General features: G+C 35.0%; 5 protein-coding genes across 5 annotated transcripts; 1 reads left to right on the forward strand and 4 right to left on the reverse strand.

Moving 5' to 3' along the window:
* The first annotated feature begins 3,401 nt into the window (after positions 1 to 3,401).
* On the forward strand, positions 3,402 to 4,378 carry LOC130648630 (uncharacterized). Its single transcript, XM_057454685.1, has 5 exons — positions 3,402 to 3,433; positions 3,521 to 3,530; positions 3,654 to 3,846; positions 3,975 to 4,107; positions 4,180 to 4,378. Exons 1-5 carry the CDS (start codon positions 3,402 to 3,404, stop codon positions 4,376 to 4,378), a joined length of 567 nt encoding a protein of 188 aa, XP_057310668.1.
* Positions 4,379 to 4,468: 90 nt separating this feature from the next.
* On the reverse strand, positions 4,469 to 6,822 carry LOC130649581 (uncharacterized). Its single transcript, XM_057455881.1, has 2 exons — positions 6,691 to 6,822; positions 4,469 to 5,317 (listed from the first exon to the last, which is right to left on the reverse strand). The coding sequence occupies exons 1-2, from the start codon at positions 6,767 to 6,769 to the stop codon at positions 5,016 to 5,018; spliced, it is 381 nt and encodes a 126-aa protein (XP_057311864.1). The 5' UTR covers positions 6,770 to 6,822; the 3' UTR covers positions 4,469 to 5,015.
* Positions 6,823 to 7,402: 580 nt separating this feature from the next.
* LOC130648631 (ATP-dependent DNA helicase PIF1-like) lies at positions 7,403 to 10,733 on the reverse strand. The gene has a single exon (XM_057454686.1). It carries the CDS (start codon positions 10,731 to 10,733, stop codon positions 9,048 to 9,050), a length of 1,686 nt encoding a protein of 561 aa, XP_057310669.1. The 3' UTR covers positions 7,403 to 9,047.
* On the reverse strand, positions 10,734 to 14,096 carry LOC130648632 (uncharacterized). Its single transcript, XM_057454687.1, has 6 exons — positions 14,037 to 14,096; positions 13,280 to 13,613; positions 12,980 to 13,108; positions 11,987 to 12,754; positions 10,917 to 11,906; positions 10,734 to 10,852 (listed from the first exon to the last, which is right to left on the reverse strand). The coding sequence occupies exons 1-6, from the start codon at positions 14,094 to 14,096 to the stop codon at positions 10,734 to 10,736; spliced, it is 2,400 nt and encodes a 799-aa protein (XP_057310670.1).
* A 1,453-nt stretch (positions 14,097 to 15,549) lies between these two features.
* LOC130648633 (uncharacterized) lies at positions 15,550 to 18,336 on the reverse strand. The gene is made up of 5 exons (XM_057454689.1): positions 16,875 to 18,336; positions 16,754 to 16,786; positions 16,403 to 16,594; positions 16,206 to 16,235; positions 15,550 to 15,554 (listed from the first exon to the last, which is right to left on the reverse strand). Exons 1-5 carry the CDS (start codon positions 18,334 to 18,336, stop codon positions 15,550 to 15,552), a joined length of 1,722 nt encoding a protein of 573 aa, XP_057310672.1.
* Between the last annotated feature and the right edge of the window lie 1,037 nt (positions 18,337 to 19,373).

Below are 19,373 nucleotides of genomic sequence, written 5' to 3' on the forward strand. Positions count from 1 at the left end.
GCATTTACCTTCCATTGTGAAACAAAGTGGCTCCAAGTCCTTGTGACCATGAAATAAAGACATGAACTCATCCGAAAAGTAGTTGGATTTGTCATTTAACTTTCTGATCTTCACCTACTTTTGCATCTTTTTGTAGTTAACATTCCCAGCAGCCAGCATCCTATAACAATACGTTTACAGTAAGCAAAGAACCAAAATTCGATAATACATAATTTCATATATTATTATGACATACTAGTCGATAAGGCCCGTGGAAAAATCCACTTAGGCAGGATAACAGAGAAAAATAACCGTCATTTCAATTTTGATGACGTCAGCAGAGACATGTCAGAACACAAAACATTTTTTTTCAGAAATGTGTATGCCTGTTGCCTTCATCGTATAGATCTTGAAACGCTGATCAAAAAAATGTATAGGATCGTGTATTTTTGACAAACGGTTGCAGAGATATTAGGGTTTGAAGGTTTTTTGATGACGTCATCAACCCGTCCATTCCCGAAACGGATTCAGGGACCCAGGTTTGGGAAACTTACCCAAATTGGTCAAAGGTGGTCCCTAGTTACCTACGCAGGAGATGACGTCAGTTATTTCCACCCGTTTCCAAGTTATTTAGCCTTAAATTTAAAAGGCAATGCAATGGCTTCACTAATCTTAATATACTTTCCTTTGACGTCAATATTGCTTTAACGTCAAAGTTTGGTAATTTACAGAACAAATTTATAGACGATGTTTTATAGACTTTATCAAAGAAATTTTATCCACTTTGCAAAAGTCACAGACAGACAGAACTGGCGTATTATTATATAGACTAGTAGATAGGCCCGTGGAAAAATCCACTCAGGCAGAAGAACAATGAAAAATTAGAAGATTTTAGGAATTTTGATGACGTCAGCAGTGTCCTGTTCATCTACATAAAAATTGAATGCGTTTTTGATAGTTGGAAAGGCCTGTGGAAAAATGACAAAAAAGCAGTAAAAATAAGGATAACTTACGAAAACGATAATGTTACGAAAAAGAAAACTTGGGATTTTGTTTTCCATAAACCTCCATAAACCTAAAAAATAATAAATTATGATGATAATACTTTCCTATTTTTGTTTCCTGTAAAAAGATAATTCAATGGTTACATACAGATCGTATAATATTAATATATTGGTAAGTAAGTTACCTGCAGTTGATGCTTCTTGAGTCTTTTCAATACCAAAAATATGTGATGCAATTTTAACATGGCATGCCCTGACTTTAAGTTCACGAATTATCTCCTTAAAAAGAAAATAATCCACCTAACGAAGCGCGCCACGGGAAGGCAAGTCATGGGCTTTGCGCTTCAACCTAAAAAAGAAAAAGAAAAGTACGTAGTGTGCTTTTGTACTAAAGAGAGTTAATAAGGTAAGTTTTGGGCAATATGACCAATTCCAGTAGCTTGTGAGCCCCCAATACCAGTGAATGTTGAAGTGAATATTGAATACATAATATAGATAACATTAACAGTTTTTTATAAGAACAAAATGTTTGAACATGAAAAACAATATGAGTAAATATACAACCATTGAAAATGCTATTAATTTAATGAAAAGTGAAAAGGGTGGTTTTGTCAATAAAATACTCAATCTTGTAATTCAATTCTATATTTACAACAGATTAAAAACAGAAAAGATAAACTAAACTAACCGATTAGTCTACTTACTTACAAACAAACAGACAAACAGCCAACAAACCAACCGACGAACACACTAACTAACCAAACAAACAACTTACAAATAACTCACTAACTAACAAACAACTAACTAACAAACAACTTACTAACAAACAACTTACTAACAAACAACTAACAAATTAAGTAACTAAAGTCAGAGTTTAAAATTCCAAGCAACTTTTAAGAGTAAAAAGATATATGTAAATATAGACTATTTAGAGCTCAAATTTTCTATTTACTTAAAAGTTACTGACAAAGTGCCTCCATTAAATTGTAAATTGAATTGGTTTAATGAGCTGTTTAAAGTGTTGGCGTTGGTGTTATTGTTGGTGGTGGTGGTAGCATTGGTTGAGGAGTTGGTATTTTTATTGAAGGAAGTTTTTTTGGTATTTTGACGCCATTTAAAATTTGGTCTATCCTGGCCCCCATTAGCTTTCCAAAATTTAAAAGCTTTGTTTGATTTGGGGCCAGGATGTTCCTGCCGATATAGTTTGAAGGCTTTTCTGGACAAATTCACTAAAATAAATTAGCTGTGTTTTTAGAATTAATATCATCCGAAAATTGTAAGTAATTAGTTAGTAATTAATTATCGATTGTGCTAAATTATCGATTGTGCTAACAAAAGCAGTTGCAAAAAATAAAAAAATTATAATAATAACATTTACCTGCTTTTTGTTTATTTTCTTTGTTCATATTCTCATCTATAACCACAATATACACAATAGTAGTAATTAGGCATATTTGAATTATTCTCATTAGAACCATTCATTATTTTGTGATACATGTTACGAAAATAATAAAAAGTCAATTTCAATAAAATATTAATATTAATAACATTTACCTGTTTTTTTTCTATGCTGTTATGTTCAACTTCGACAACATCATCACTCTCATCTATAGAATGTGTGGAATAGTTATAATTAAACAGTAGAAAAAAAAATTACAAAAAAAGATATTTTATAAATTTAATTATTACCATCACTTTTCATCAGGACTTCCTCGTTAACCTCATCACTAATGTTACATGCCATTTTTTATTAAATTTTACTCTGATAACCTGCATTAAGAACAAATATTAATTAAGAAAAGAGTGGGTGAGATTAACTTAAAGCTGCACAAACAAATTGTTCTCACAACAAAAATATATGAAATACTTGAAAAATTGCAAATTGTTGAACAAATGAATAAAATATGTGATCAATAGTTGATAATATTAAAGCTTCAATACAGAAAACATTTCATGAAAATCTTGCATATTAATTACTTAATTATTTATATTATTGTTGCAAATTCTTATTCCTATCTTGGCTTTTAGTTCATGAATTACATACACATTTTTTTACATGCAATTCACTTAACAGGGTGCAGCACGTGAAGGTAAGCCTTTGCACCCCACCTAAAAAGAAAAGGGAGGATAAAATGTTCTTAATGTTGATACTTTTAATAAAATATGATATAAATTAAGGAAAAAAAATAAGTTGTCCTGATCTTTACGTTGTCTTCAGCCTTTAAAGGTAGTGTCTGCTACAAAATAAAAACTTTTATATTAACTGATATAGATATACAAATAAAGAAATGACATACCTTTTTTTTTTATTAATCTCTGGAAATACATATAAACAAAACTTTTTTACTTGGCCATGTCGAAGCACAGCTAGAGACGTTCTGAATAACATGCGCGAAAAAAGGCCTGGTAAAAATAATTATGCGTAATTATGCATTTGACGTCAGTGATTGGTTGATTTGAAAGACCGAACATGCGAAAACGCGACAAACGCGACAAGCCCCCCTGAAAATAAAAACTTTTCCTTTTTTTTTTTTCAGGCGGGAGAAGGTATAAAAATATTCTTCAAATCATTTATAGGTCTTTAAAACTAGGCGGTTTTAATTTTAAATAATGGCGCAATCTAGACTATCCAATAAACCGAACGTTATAGGGTTTCAGTATGAGCCCTAGAGAGCGCCTGGCGCAAATGAAATGCCCGAATTTAATGACTCATCTGACGAGGATGAAGAAAGTGCGAAACCTCCAAGAAGTACCTTGAATAAGGACAAGTGGTGCTTATGTAAAAACTGCGAGGTTATGCCATCGCAGCAAGAATGCATTTGTTGTCATGAAATTGACGAGATAAAGTACGCCCATCTGAACGGTAAGAACAGTTACATCTTGTTTCCAGCCTACTTTTTTGTCTCTAAGGAGGGGGCGGCAGAGACACTGGAAACGCATGACTAGTATAAATGTTTTTATAATAATCGACGTTCCTATATTTTATTATAGACAAACATTGCTTACTTGACCATCCTGACTTTGTTCCAGTCGTGCTCTTGAAAAACAACCTTTGGACGGCGTTAGTGGGCTTGCACGATAGAGGAAGTCGTGGTTTATCAAGCAGAAATAATGTTTCCAACAGGTATTAATATTACAACATGTATTTATGCGATGGCCGTAACTGGAGTAGATGACTATTTGCTGTTATGTTTAGATCTTATAGATACGCTGCTTATCGGCAGTTTTGTTGGTTTATCCACACCAGATTAGGAAGAAGTGTACGTCGAGTGATCCCAGCTTGTGTAGTAACGATGATTCGTCAAGAATACCCGAGCCCTGATGGAAAGTACGTGGGTTTTTGTGAAGTGACAGGAGTCTCAGAGGTGGACTTTTCTTGGAGTGGAGACAATTAAATTTTGTTTTTAAATATAACCGTTAAGTGTAACATATATAAAAGAGAAGACGGCTATGAAATATTTGTTGCTCAGAATTAATATCTTATTGCGGCCTTTTATGTTTTAAAAAAAACGTTTGTATTCTGTTTTCGTACTAACTATTTACAACTTTATACGCTTGTATTTTATCGAATTTGATATAATTTCTTCTCTATCTGGTCTTGCGACAGGAGCAATTTTCTTGTCGTATTGACGTTTTTTTCTCTTCGATGCGCTGGCTTTACTTCCATATGATGCACGCAAAATTATTTTTTGAATTATGTAAAATAGATATCCTATTTCTTTTTCCTCTTTAACTGGTTTAGCCACAAATCGTTTGGTTGGTTTAGAGTACGCAATTTGAAACAGCGGTGTTGCTGTACCTTCATCATCCACCTGATATTTCTGTGAACGAAACATAAAATTTAACACTCTATTAACATATCTTGTAGAGAAGATTTAAGTATTTTTTTACCTGTTCCCTTTTACAATTATTATTATGGTCGAGGATTGCTAATTGTGTTCCAGCGATCATTTTTTCCATTCCGAAGAACGAACTTTTTGGAAGATATCTAATCTTCAAGGAAGGAAAAACTTCGAACATGGTCGTGCGAATTTATTCGTTCATTTGCTCTAGATCTGTGACGAGTGTTTTTTGCGTAACAATATGGATCAATGCATTGTGCGCAGGGGATCCCATTTGAAACCATTCTTTTTGCCGCTTATCCTCGTCCGTTAACTTCTCGTGTTCGCATTCTTTATAAATTGAATTTTGTGGAAATGTGTGTTTATTTGCAGTATGATGGACGACTGACACAAATCTTTCAGCCAATTCTTTCCCGTCCCCTTTACACGTAGCGATGGACCAATATAAGTGGTTAACCACTGCTGGAGCCCATCGTGCAAGAAGCTTAAAATCTGAAACAACAACAAAAACATTAAAATATTCCAGTTCGCAGCTTGATGTGAATATAGGCAAGTGGTGTTACGTTTGTTACCTTTCTTTTTGGATGCCTTTATCATTTTTTTCAAAATTCCTTTACCAATGTGCCAAGGGTCAAACTGGTGGATGATGTGTTTAAACCTTGGATCAGTTTGCATCAATTTTTAATGGAAACATGGCGGTCTGTCGATATAACGCGGATCTTAACATCCAGATCGCTTTGGATGGTATTTATGCAACGCAGAAACCCTTCTTTTTCCATCGCTTGGGAACTTGTTACCTCCTAGACAAATATTTCTATTTTAAATTAACACCGTTGCTAACTACTAAAAATATGTATTGAAAGACAAAGTATACTATACCGTTACATGAACTATGCTATAATTTGGTACTTTGTTGGTGAACGTGTCGATTGCAGATACGGTACTATACGATGCATTATGACCTGGTGTGTCGCATTGTCCATCAACCGCAAGCTCTAAACTTCGATTGGCTTCCGTAATTTCTGTTACTTGCTGTTGTTGTTCCTTTCGCCAAGCATGGTCAATTTGCGGAAAGATGTAATTGCCTCGATGTTCAAAATACATCTGTTTCGACAGGAATTGTACTTTTAAAAGCTTTGCAAACTTATGTAATTTTGGGTAGCTTCTTCCTGCTAGTTCTGCCGCTGCAGCAATTAAAAGATTTCCAGCTCCCTTTGTTCCATTGAGCATGGGTTGCGATGACCACTTATAGCTACATCCTAAATAGATTAAAAACCTTTCTCACATAAAAGAAAAAATGTTACGAACATTCAGCCGCACAGGTGATTTATACCTACTTTTAGCACATGTTAAGTTTAACATTAGTTGACTCCCCGTGTTTTTTGTTTCTCTTGTTAATGACGAATTGATTGTCGCTCCACATTTTAAACAGTATTTTACCAGTTGCAGTAACTGTGATTCGTACACAAGAAAAACCTTTTGTTTGTGAAGAGGTTTTGTTGCTGATAATGATGGTGTGCTTTCAGAATTATCATCATCGAATTCTGATTCTGTGTTGTCATCGGGCGAATCGATAGCTGCGAAATCGGGATCTTTTTTCGCAGTTCTAAATATGCAACGTTTAAAAAATAAATTTGCATAAAAAAGACTACTTTTATTACTTCTGGTTTATAAAATAACTTTTCACCTTTCAAGAGAGTTTTTCAGCCATTCGTCATCGTTCACATCAATTTCTTTGTTTTTTTCGAGAGGGTCTGAAACTGCTGATTCTTCAGCAATCTGCGTTTTTAAGTTAAAAGACAAAGAAACTCCAAGGACCTCCAAGAATCTTTCCAACTCTTCTATGTTGTTCAACTGAAACGTACCGTGAATACTATTCATCCTTTCTGTACTTTCAACATCTTCATCCTCGTCTATTTCGTCATCACTGCTTACCACGTCCATGCTTTGATCTTGGTTCTTTTCGGCATCTAAAAGTAAATCATATTTTAACGGTTTAACTAAATACTTCACGCTTCTTAAGTAAAACTTAAGTGAAACTGTTTACAAACCCTTGAGTTCTTATTACGAAAAAGTTGATATTAATTTTACCATCATTAACACTCGAGCACTGGTTCGTAATTTGCGTTGCTCTGTTACAGCGCCTCGTGGGCAGTGTTTGGGTTTGGGCGTGAATGTCTGGCCTAAAATCCATTTGATTTCCATAGTCCCGAACTTTTGGTGACGGCACCTGTGTTCCAAAATCTCTTGTTTTCCTTTTTTCTGTTTGTATCCCAATCGAGTATGTCGAGGGTAAAGGTTCGCAGGACGCGCAAGGTTCATCATGTGGCAATTCATCCCTCGTTATAGCGTTTTCGATAACCTTGAATTGGATTACATATAAAATAAAATAATTCTACAAAATACCACTTAAAAATGAGCCTAGGAATTATTTTAAGAACCGTATGTACCTCTTTTAAACTTTTTTTTCAACTCTTTTCTTGGAAGTTTGCCTTTCCTTAGGTTGCGGTTTGTGTGGGAAAATTGTTGGCAAAGATCCCGGTACCAATTTCCTTTTTGCCGTTCTCTCGGTATAAAACAATTCATTTTGAAGGCTCCAGCTTTTATCGAAACAGTTCTCCGTAAAGTGATCAGAACATAAGAGAACTTTTTTCGGCAATTCTGTTCTGTTTATAGCTTTTACCCAGGCATTTCGTACATTTCGATCTCCTGGTAGACGAAAAAAACTTTTCTTTGTCGCGTTTACTATTATTGCTGCAACCGAACGCTGAGCACCAAGACATGTTCGTTCTTAAACTGATAATTTTGGGACATATCTTTGCTTATGATAAACTGTCTAGCAACTTCGTATCCACGTTTTTTTTAGTGTTTTTTATAACAGTTCCGTCCCGACCGGATAGATGTTTGGTCTGTGCTTAAAGTGTGTGTTCATACTAGCATAATCTTCAACGTTTCGCATTGTTTAAAACCCACGGCATTCAAAAATGTTTAAGAAAAAATAAAAATAAAATTATTCTATTGCTTGTTTATGTATGACATTACATTACATACTTTGACAGATAAATTTACTTATTTCCGTTAAATAAATTTAAGGATTCATGTTATTAATTTGTGATTTCTATTTTTGCAGTCTGTCAATAGCCTTTCACGATCCAAAAATACTTATCGCAGACGATACATTTTTTATTCGAAAGCGTCTGGCTCGTAGCCGGGGGTTAATTTTTAAATCTTCGGCATTACAAATTAAATTTGTTCTTCATACATTCCCCATGTTTTCGGTCCCGATTTTGAACCTGGACACTGACGTAGGCGGGGACATATTAGAAAAGCCTCGCATTCATGCGCGGTCGTGTTTACAATATGGCGAACTAATGTAGCTACACGAGGAGGAAACTCTCAAATTTAAAAGAACAACATTGCACTGGTACTTTGTATTTATTAAATTTTAACCTGAAATTCGTTAATAATAACATGTTTTCTTTATGTAAACTAACTTTAAATTTTGTAGCAGCCACTACCTTTAAGGATTGTAATTAATAGAGCAATTTTGTACATCACCTAAAAACAAAACGTTAAGATGTATTTAAAAAAATGGTCAAAAAAAATTAAGGTTAAATAATTACCTTTAAATTGTGCGAGATTTTCATTTGGGAGGTTATCATAAAACCATTACGATGGAGTATTTACAGAGTCTGTTATTTAGAATTTAAGTTAAGGCTATTATGAACATGCACGAAATGAAAAGTTGCATTAGCAATGCCAAAAAATTAAATATTATGTTATTGAAAGAATGCAGGTAATGAGTAATTAAAAATATAAAGATTGAAATAACTTTCGCAATTTAGCCTAAAATCTGGAAATTGCTGAATTTTGTTTCTCTAAAGATTCTACGTTTAAATAAGTACTTCTAGTTTATTTAATGAGACATCACCTTAACAGTTATACATACGCTATCAGTAAAAAAATGATAACCAACTGTAGGTATGAGACATTAGTGTCTTTAAATGAACTTTTTGATAATATTTAAAAGTAACAGAATCATAAGTACTCCTAGTTCATTTAATGAGACATCACCTTAACAGTTATACATACGCTATCAGTAAAAAAATGATAACCAACTGTAGGTATGTAACATTAGTGTCTTTAAAATGAACTTTTTAACAATATTCAAAATTAACAGAATTATGTGAGAACTTGTGATTCTGGTAATTTTAAATATTATTTATGTGAGAACTTGACGGTAAACAATATTTTGAGAGTAACATTTCCCATTAAAAAACCCTTGCTTGGATGGGGGAACAATACTTACTCTAACATCATCAAATGCCCTTGCTCTAGAAAAAGCAACATACAACTGACCATGAGAAAAACAAGGCCTGCGCAACAATATACCAACCTTTTCAAAGGTTTGACCTTGTGCCTTGTTTATTGTCATAGCATAAGAAAGCCTTAGTGGAAGCTGTCTGCGACGCAAAACAAAAGGCATACCTGTATCCGAAGGTGCAAGTTGCACCCTTGGAATAAGTACCCTATCTCCAATAGCATTGCCAGTGAGTACTTTAGCATCGACACAGTTGTCGTAAAGATATCTTACAGTTAGGCGAGTGCCATTACATAAGCCTTTATTTATGTTTATGTTTCTTAATAACATAACAATGGCACCCGATTTTAATTTAAGACAATGAGGAGGCATACCTGAAGGTGTGATACTATTTAAAAATTCCACCGGATATTGATTCCGTTCCTCCTCATCATCACACACAACATCATCTGCACTAAAATAAATTTTTTCTTCACCCGGCAACAACTCCAACACCTGATCATTAATTATAAGTGAATCATCATTTGTAGGTGTTAGTATTACAGATGATGCCATATTTTCTGGGTGAAAATCCCTAAACAAAGTATTAACAATACATTGATTTTGTTGTAACACACAATTGGATGGCACTTCAATTGCACCTTGAAACGGTGGTTGTTCCCGAACTGGTAAAACACCTTTTCCAAGTTGCAGAAGCCATGCAGCAAATTCTTGTTCTCCTGGCCTCGTTCTCATGTTGTGAGTTAATTTAAATTCTGTAACCAAGTGCCATAGTGGAGAACTTTTTAGGCACATGTCAACAATTTCAGTTGGTTTTCCTTTTCTGACAACAGGCAATAATTGTGAAAAATCACCACCTAAAAGAACAACTTTACCTCCAAATGGAAGTTCGCTATTGCAAATGTCTCGAAGAAGACGATCTATTGCATGGAAAGCATGCTTGGGAATCATGGAAGATTCATCAAGTAAAAAGAGATTTTTTTGCCGTAGCTCAACAGCATAAGCAGACACCGGAGTTCTGCATGTACTGTTTTCCAAAATAGGAACTGGTAACTGAAATAACTTATGTATAGTGGTACCGTTTTTTAAAAGAGTTGCTGCTATACCAGTAAATGCAGCAGTTCCAGCTTGAAAACCTCTACCTGAAATTTCGGAAATAAGGTAATTATAAGTAAAGGTTTTACCACTGCCACCAGCACCCTCTAAATAAAACAAACGGTTATTTTGGGCTGTATTGTTAGCAACATTTAAAACCGCTTCTATAACTGCATCAGCCAGTGCTGTCTGTTCTTCAGTAAGTTGAGCCCTCAGTTGAGAAGCTCTTTCAGCCTCCAAAGCTACATCAATGTTTTCAGCTGGAGGTATTTCATCTAAACTTGGAAGATTAAAATCAGTAAGAGATTTACCAGATTGTCTAAGTACAGAATGAATATCTTGAAGCACCCTGTACTCAGCTTGATCCTCGTTCATTTGGCGAAGATAATCCTCACACATAGAACCCTTGTACCTTGTCCACAAAGTAAAAGGATCAGAAGGTTCACAGTGGATAAGTATTATTTCAAACAATTGTCTTAATTGCCGAGGCATCTAAAAGTTGACAGCCTCCTTCAAAGTATTGTTCCATTCGGTATCATCTTGCAGTAGTCCACGCAATAAACAGGTTTCACGAAATGTCTCAGCGACATTACCATCCACAGTTCTTAAATCTTCATAAGATGTTGCACCACACGTATGTAATAATAGCATACGTATATAAATAAAAAAGCTCACCTGCGCGAGGACTCACACTATACATTCTAGAGACAATTTTAAGGTTAAAGTTTCGCTTTGGTGTCCAAATTTTCCTGTCGTTATTGAAAACGAAATGAAGAGGAATGTCTGGATACAAATATTGGCGAGCATTGTGATTCTCTCCATTTAGCACAAACCAAGCTGTTAATTTAGTGGCTTGATTTGCAGCTCTGTTCACAGCTTCTTCAACCTGGTCTGGCTGAAAATAAACAATATGATTATTAGGCAAGTGCACTGGCAGTCTATGGACAACATGAGATTGCTGATGCATTTTAAATTCAAAAAGGCGCCATATTGCTTCTGGCGCACTGACATACCTAGCGTCTAAAAACGTCTGTACCTCATCGTGATCAATACGTTCATTGATCTCAATGTTGGCACAATCATGACCCTTATAAATATATTTATAAAGGTATTTAACAGATTTAACAGACATGCAAGCCTCTAAGTTTATATGTGCATTGTATTTCTTGGAGAGCCATGGATTGTAGGGAACAACCCATCGATTATCTACATCAACATTATTGACATTGATATGTATTCCATTATTACGACGTCTATACAATGGATATCCATCAACGTCTGCAACGGTAGACCCTAAAAAAATTTTCGGAAAGTTTTTTGTGCAAACACCATCCTCCATACACCTAGAATTAGGATTCAGATAGCCACATGGTCCATGAATCATACACGACCGAATAATTTCAAACAGCTCAGGTTGTTCCTGTTGATTAGGAATTTCGGCTGAAATAACACTGTCTATGTCATCTGCATCCCGAAGTTTATCATTGGGATCTAAATGAAGTAACAAATGACAATGAGGTAAACCCCTCTTTTGAAATTCTATAACATAAACATGTGATACAGTTTTACCTAAAACACCCCTTTCAGTAACATCTTTTAGGAGTTCATTTAGTTTCAATTTAAAAACTCGAGAAACTAAATCAGGCCGATCATGTGCACGTTGGCCTGCAAACAAATTTTCTGTATTCTCACGCCATTTTGGATTGCATGTAAAAGTCGGAAACAATCTGGTTTTTCAAATTTACCAATGACAGCCATAGCATCTTGATAGTTTTGAGCCATGGCACGTGGACTTCCTTGAAAACTTGAAGGAAGGACAACAATACGTCCTGGTTGAAGGTCTCGCTCTTCAGCTCGTGCATTCAAGTGGTCAGCTAAACCTTCATAACTGTCAACACGCAGGTTTGTTTGATTCGCACGAATGTAATTTAAGTTGTTACCCTCAACTTTAACATAAGAATCCACACAATACTGTTGAAATAATTTCTTACCATAATGAATCGGGCTAAAATTTTCCCGAACAGCTACACGGTAAGTATAATACTGCAACATTGTAGTAGCATTTCGAGTACGGGTTGCACGTTCGGCAACATGGGGTATCCCATAATACCAACCTGGTTCACCCCTTGGAAAAAATAGAGGATAAACCATCGGCTCTAAATTTGCAGATAACGTAGAAATATTTCGCAAATTGCCTCCACGTGGGTAGGTAACAATATCCCTGTTTCCAGGAGGAGCTCCATCTTGGCCAACAAAAACTGCAGCTACTTCGTCATAATGTGGCAAGTTATATCGCCTTCGATCACTGCCAACTCTCATGCACATGCGTACTTCTGATGGAACACGGTTTTCAGCTGCTGCCTGAGCTATTTCATCAGCTTCAACTTCAGCCATGTACCTGTATGCAGCAGCAAAAGGACTAACTCTGTTCATTATATCCTGAACAGTTTGCATCACGTGTTCTCTACAGCCATTATTTTCAGGACGTGCCATTCTCTCATTGAGTGCTCTACCTGCTTCATAAATATAAAGTTGGTTAAAAACAGGAGTTTGTCCCTCAGGAGGGTGAAGATCCCCAACACGATGCCATATTTGACCGCAGATACGAAAGCATGGTGGCCCACGGCCAGGGGGAGGTCAAATATTTTGCTCCAAAGGAAGCAAACGAAACTGCACTATTATACTTACGTATATTCATTTGAAAGTTCCGTGCCTGAGCAGTATCATTATTTGTTAACAGTTCCTTAGCTGTTCAGGGTATGGTGACAAATTATCAAGTGCAACTTTACCATTATGGCAGCATTTGAAACACTCTTCATTTTCAAACTTTATAGCTTGACAATACTCACAATTTTTATCCATAACACCTAAATAATAAACATTAGGCAAAACATGTTGACGTGCAACATTATAGTATGGGGCATTTCTGCGAGCACGAATAGCAACGTTTCATTGTGCATTTGCTCGTCTTCTATTTGCAACCTGCGAAACGCTTTGCCTTTGTCGAGCAATAGTTTGCCTTGTAGCATCCCGAGCACGTCTATTGGTAGCCTGATCATTATGTGCTTGACGTGCGATAGTATGTCTTTCAGCATCACGTGCACGTCTATTGGAAGTCTGCTCATTACATTCAGCACTACGACTTGCTGCTTGCCTAACTGAATCACTCTGATTCCTATTGTTAACTTGATTAACTGTTTCGGAATGGCGTAAAGACGCAACATATTGTGCATGTCCACGCCTAGCTAAAGACACATCATCAATCATTGATGTACGTGGTATGACATTTACCTGTGGCAGTTCAATATGTTGAGGAAGATCTGGTATCTGACCCATAATGAGACCTATTAACCTTTGATTATTTTCTGGGCGCTGAAACACAAACCTACCTGCATTATTGAAAAGCCTAAAACCACGTACACAGTTGTTACTGTTACTTTTACTCCTTGCAAAATGTCCCCTTTTACATTTAAATTAAAATATTGAGAAATTATCAATACAAACAAAAACATTGAATTGCATGTGGCCCTTTTCTTGTAGCTAAAGTTTACAGAAAATTATACTGTAAATTATTTTGCCATTATAATTTGTATTCAAAAAAGAAGAGAAGTTTGACTACTAAGGTAGGGATAGAGTCTTAAAGATGTGGATAGAGATAAGCTAAGACACCCAGTTAAATATAGTTAAACTGGGGAGGCTTAGGTAGGTATATAGCTATTTGTAGTAAAACACACACATAATATATATATATATATATAAGGAGAAAAAATAGCAATATAAGTGAGTTCAACAAACCAAGCTTTCCGTTTGGTCAGCAGATTTGTTTGGTAGCCAGCTAACAGCTTTGTGTAGCATTTTGAATTTTAGGACAAACACATTAGTTACGCACCAAGGTATACATTAATTATGCAAAAAAAAGTAAACAAACATGGTAGTTTATTGTTATAAAAAACGCAGTAAAATAAAAAACTTGAGGTTTTCAAGTGTCTTTTTTATGGAAAATGCGAGTCTGCTTGACAACTTAAAGTGTGATATATAGGACAGTAAGATGTAGCTGCATGAATGAAAATAAAAATAGCTACCCTTTAAAAGCTTAACAAAGATAAATTTGAAATTTCTTACTTTTTTGTACTCTTTTCTTACTTTGTTGTAGCTCGGTCGTCGTCTTATTGTCAACCAAAAATAAACTCTGTTGTAAATCGTCGTGTTTTATTCTTGACAAAAAAAATCTCTAGCTGGATATATATACTCCTTAGTCGTAATAAGTAGTAAAGAAATTAGGTGACTTACTAAATATGTATAATAATTTCTTTTTCACTGTACGTAAGCTAGCTTAAAACTTCTTTTACGCTTAAACCAAAACTTGCAACTGAATGTTGTAAAAGCAACCTACTTCATTTCCCTTTCTAAATCTGAAAAAAAAATTTACTGGCTGGTTTGATCGTCAAGGGAAACTTGCATTTTTCGGCAAATGAAATTTATTTATTTTGATCACGTGATTTTATTTAACAAATGAAATTGATTTATTTTGATCACATGATTTAAAATGTAAACAAACAAAATGTCGCGGCTTTTATCGGCAAAAGAGATATGTATTTTCGGCTAACTTCAAAGGAAAATGACCACATCAACTTTGCCTGTCCACAGACAGACGGACACACTTCCGTATTATTATAAGAGATTAGGCCCGTGGAAAAATCCACTTAGGCAGAAAAAAAAATAAATGGAAAAGAAAACAATCATTTGAATTTTGATGAAGTCTGCAAGTATCAAAAAAAAAAATTAGAACCTTGTTTTTTACGTTGCCTCTATTATGTAGAACTTAAACTGTTGATTAAGAAAATGTATAATAAACATGTGGTTTTGATGAGCGGTTAATAAGATATAAGGGTTTAAAATTTTGCTATTTCTAAATATTTAGAAAGTGGTTTACCCGTTGCTTCTATTGTCTGGAGTAAGAAATGCTGATCAAAATAATGTATAGATTCATGTGCTTTTGACAAAGGCCTCAGATGATATCAGATTTTTAAAATTATGCAAACCTTAGCAAAGTTCCTGCTATCGTTTAGGTCTTAAAACGCTGATCAAGAAAATTTATATAATCGACTTTGCAAAACAGACAGGTAGACAGACAGAACCTTCATATTAATAATATAGTTATTAAAAATATATTGAACAACTTATCTTCGAAATTTTATGATGTATAAGATGCCATGCCCTGACTTTCAGTTTGTGATTTATCTCCATAAAAAAGAAAAGTCACTTAACAAAGCGCGCCACGGGAAGGCAAGTCATGGGGCTTTGCGCTTCAACCTAAAACGAAAAAAAAAGACATGTTGCATAAACTTTTGCAAAAGTAAATATTAGTCAACATTAGTACACTTGTGACGGAATATTGGAACTTAAAATCTCTTTGAACATGTGTCTTGACTTTCAGTTCAAGATTAGCATATTTATAGAGCTATATTCTTAAACGAAATATTTATGTAAGTTTCAGCTAATGCATGAATAATGAATGTTTTTGGCAATAACATTTTATATTCACATCAGACGTCAATTTCATTTGCAAACGCCAACAAAAATTACACATCTAATCATTAGAGATTTCAATCAAAAAACAAAAGTTCCTCAGTTTGGATGAAAAAATTGTAGTTGCAAAAATAACTTTGGTAAAAATGTCTTAATAATAGTAAATAAACACACGTTCGAATATGATAACGTATATTTCTTAACACGTGATGAACAGAAATGTTTTTTGTTTTTTTTGACTAACGCGTCTTCCTAAACACTGCTTTATTCGTTTGTGCTTATTACATTCTTTCTTCAAAAACGTATGCAGGCGTTCAATAATATCAACCGTTTTAAGAAATTAATGAAATATAAATAATACCATTATTTGATTTGTAAAAATAAGAATTTATTGAAAACAAACAACTGCTAATTGTTAACCTCTTTCGAAACTACCTTCAGCACCCGGAACAAAAAATGCGTAGTCTTAGAATTAGAAAGCAAACATAGAATAAAATGTCTTATAGGCAATAAAACAATTTAATTAAGTTAAAATAAATAACTATTAAACAATAAATTAATAAATAAATAATCAATAAATTAATAAATAAATAAATAGAGTATGTACGAAATTTAATGCATGTGAATGTTACAATTAATATATTTCGCATTGAGGTGCGTATGTTTATTTTGGTTTTTTTTATTTTTTTTATCTTTTTTGAATTTTCGCCATTGGAATGTGGCAGAATCCTGACCCCCGTGTCGTACCCACCATTGGAAAGAGTTTCTTGACCGAGGGCCAGGATTCTCCTTTCTATATGCTAAATAAGCCGCAAACGTCAACTCTAAAAAGAAAGATAAAGTTAGTATCATTTTTAATATCGTTACCTAATTACTAAGAGAAATCATGTTTTTTAAAATGTACCGGTAAAATTTAAAAAGTAAGAAGAAGTTGAAAAAGAAAGAAGTTAAGGTACTGGAAAAAATGCTTTATACATCTTTACCTTTGTTTGTGGCATCCTTCACAATATCAGTACCTAATTAAGAAGGGAAATTATATAAGTTTTATAAAATTGATATTTGTCCCAGTACTTTTATTTGCTCGAATGTAATTTAAATTATTACCTTCAACTTTAACATAAGAATCAACACAATACTGCTGAAACAATTTCTTACCATAATGAATCGGGCTGAAATACTCCCGAGCAGCTAAACGGTAAGTATAATACTGCAACATTGTAGTAGTGTTGCGAGTACGGGTTGCACGTACAGCAACATGAGGTATCCTATTATGCCAACCTGGTTCACCCCTTGGAAAAAAAAGAGGATACACCATTGGCTCCAAGTTTGCAGACATTGTGGAAATATTCTGTAAATCACCTCCACGCGGATAGATAACAACATCCCTGTTTCCAGGAGGTGCTCCATCTTGGCCAACAAATACTGCTGCAACTTCATCATGATGTGGCAAGTTGTAGCGCCTTCGGTCATTGCCAACTCTCAAGTACATACGTACTTCAGATGGACCACGGTTTTGTGCTGCTGCCTGATTTAATTCTTCAGCTTCAACTTCAGCCATATACCTATAGGCTGCAGCAAACGGGCTTACTCTGTCCATGACATCTTGAACAGTTTGCATCACATCTTCACGACAGCCATTATTTTCTTGGCGTGCCATTCTTTCGTTGAGTGCCCTACCTGCTTCATAAATATAAAGTTGGTTGAAAACAGGGGTTTGTCCTTCAGGAAGGTGAAGGCCCCCAACACGATGCCATATTTGACTACAGATACGAAAGCATGGTGGTCCTCGGCCAGGTGGGGGGCGAAGGTTTGCTCCAAAAGAAGCAAATGCAACGGCACTATTATACTTACGTATATTTGCCTGAAAGTTTTTTGCCTGAACAGTATCTGTATTTGTTAATAAATCCCTAAGCTGCTGAGGGTAAGGAGACAAATTATCTAATGCAATTTTACCAGTGTGACAACATTTAAAACAATTTTCATTTTCAAACTTTAAAGCTTGACAATACTCACACTCTTTGTCCATAGCACCTAAAAAATATAAATTAGGCAATATATTTTGACGTGCAATGTTATAATATGGTGCATTTCGGCGAGCACGAACAGCAGCATGCCTTTGGATATCTGCCTGACGTCTATTTACTACCTGTTCAACATTTTGCCTTTGTCGAACAACATGCCTCTCAGCATTTCGACGTCGTCTATTGGCAGCCTGCTCACCATTTTCTCCTTGACATGAAACATCATGTCGTTCAGCATCCTGAGCACGTCTATTGGCAGACTGCTCATTACTTTCAGCAATACGCACAGATGCAACACATTGTGCATGTCTATGCCTAGCTAAAGACACATCATCAAAAATTGATGCACGTGGTATGACATTCACCTGAACTTCATGTGGCAGTTCAACATGTTGAGGAGTATCTGACATCTGCTGGCCCATAATGATACTTACTAAACTTTGACTATTTTCAGGGCGTTGCAACACAAACCTGCCAGCATTATTAAAAAGCCTAAAACCACGTACAGGGTTGTTACTGTTACTGCTCTCTAATGGGTTAGACATTATAGAGAAAAATACACAACCTAGCTAGCTAGCTAGTAGGAACCACAAATTCTAAAAAATAAATAAGAAATAAGGCAGCTAAAATTTCATTTACTAAACTAAACATAGCTAGTTAGTTAGTTATTAGCTAATACAGTAGTGCAAATTGGGAAACGTTTCCCCAAGGGAATAAACTTTATATAATAAATGAAGGGGTAATCAAAAGAAAGATGTAACTCTGCAAGCAACCAAACCAAACATTGGGCAAGTGAAAATTGGTCTCCTTTTTCTCCTCCTCAGATCTTAATATGGCTACATGCTTTTCCTTTATAAGAAACATTTTTAAGGTATAAAATTGAGCCTAGGGTCAACAGAATTTTGGAATAATTTCTATAAAATTTATGAGAAACCTGAAGACTGGAATGCAAGAAGTTTGTTATAAAAAACGTTTGACAGGTAACCTGAAGAATGTAAAAAACACCGCAAGGCAAGGGATGTAATGTAAAATAATGGGGAAAATAGTGAAAAGAAAGATTCACCTGGGACCCAAATTGGTCCTAGGTGGTCCCTAGTTACCCACGCAGCAGTGCATATACAAAAAAATGTTTTCAAAATCTTACACAAAATGTCAAATGTCAAATCGTATTAAATCCTCCACACAAATCTTACACAACATAAAAAAGCTTGCAAGGTGTAAGTCTAGTTGATAAAAAGTTAAAACAACGACACTCACAACATCGATACTACAACACCAAACCCATAAACTGACAGTAACAACACCGACAGCCACAACACTGATAATAACAATGTCAGAAACAACGCATCTTAAATATGTTCATCTAAGATATTATGTTGAAAACCCTTAGTATTTTATTCTGAAATGTCAAGAAGGAGTTCTGCAAGAGTTGCACAAATTAACAAAAATAAGTTTTTAAGATTTCGGATGTATATCAGAAGTCTTATTAAAACGAGCGGTCTTTTCCTTCTTTTTCTTCTTCTCCGCCCGACAATTGCGAAAAATGGCGGTCTGTCGTAGTTGTCATGGTGAACACAAACTT

Source organism: Hydractinia symbiolongicarpus, chromosome 7 (genome assembly GCF_029227915.1).
Source record: "Hydractinia symbiolongicarpus strain clone_291-10 chromosome 7, HSymV2.1, whole genome shotgun sequence".
In the NCBI taxonomy this organism is placed as follows: domain Eukaryota; kingdom Metazoa; phylum Cnidaria; class Hydrozoa; order Anthoathecata; family Hydractiniidae; genus Hydractinia; species Hydractinia symbiolongicarpus.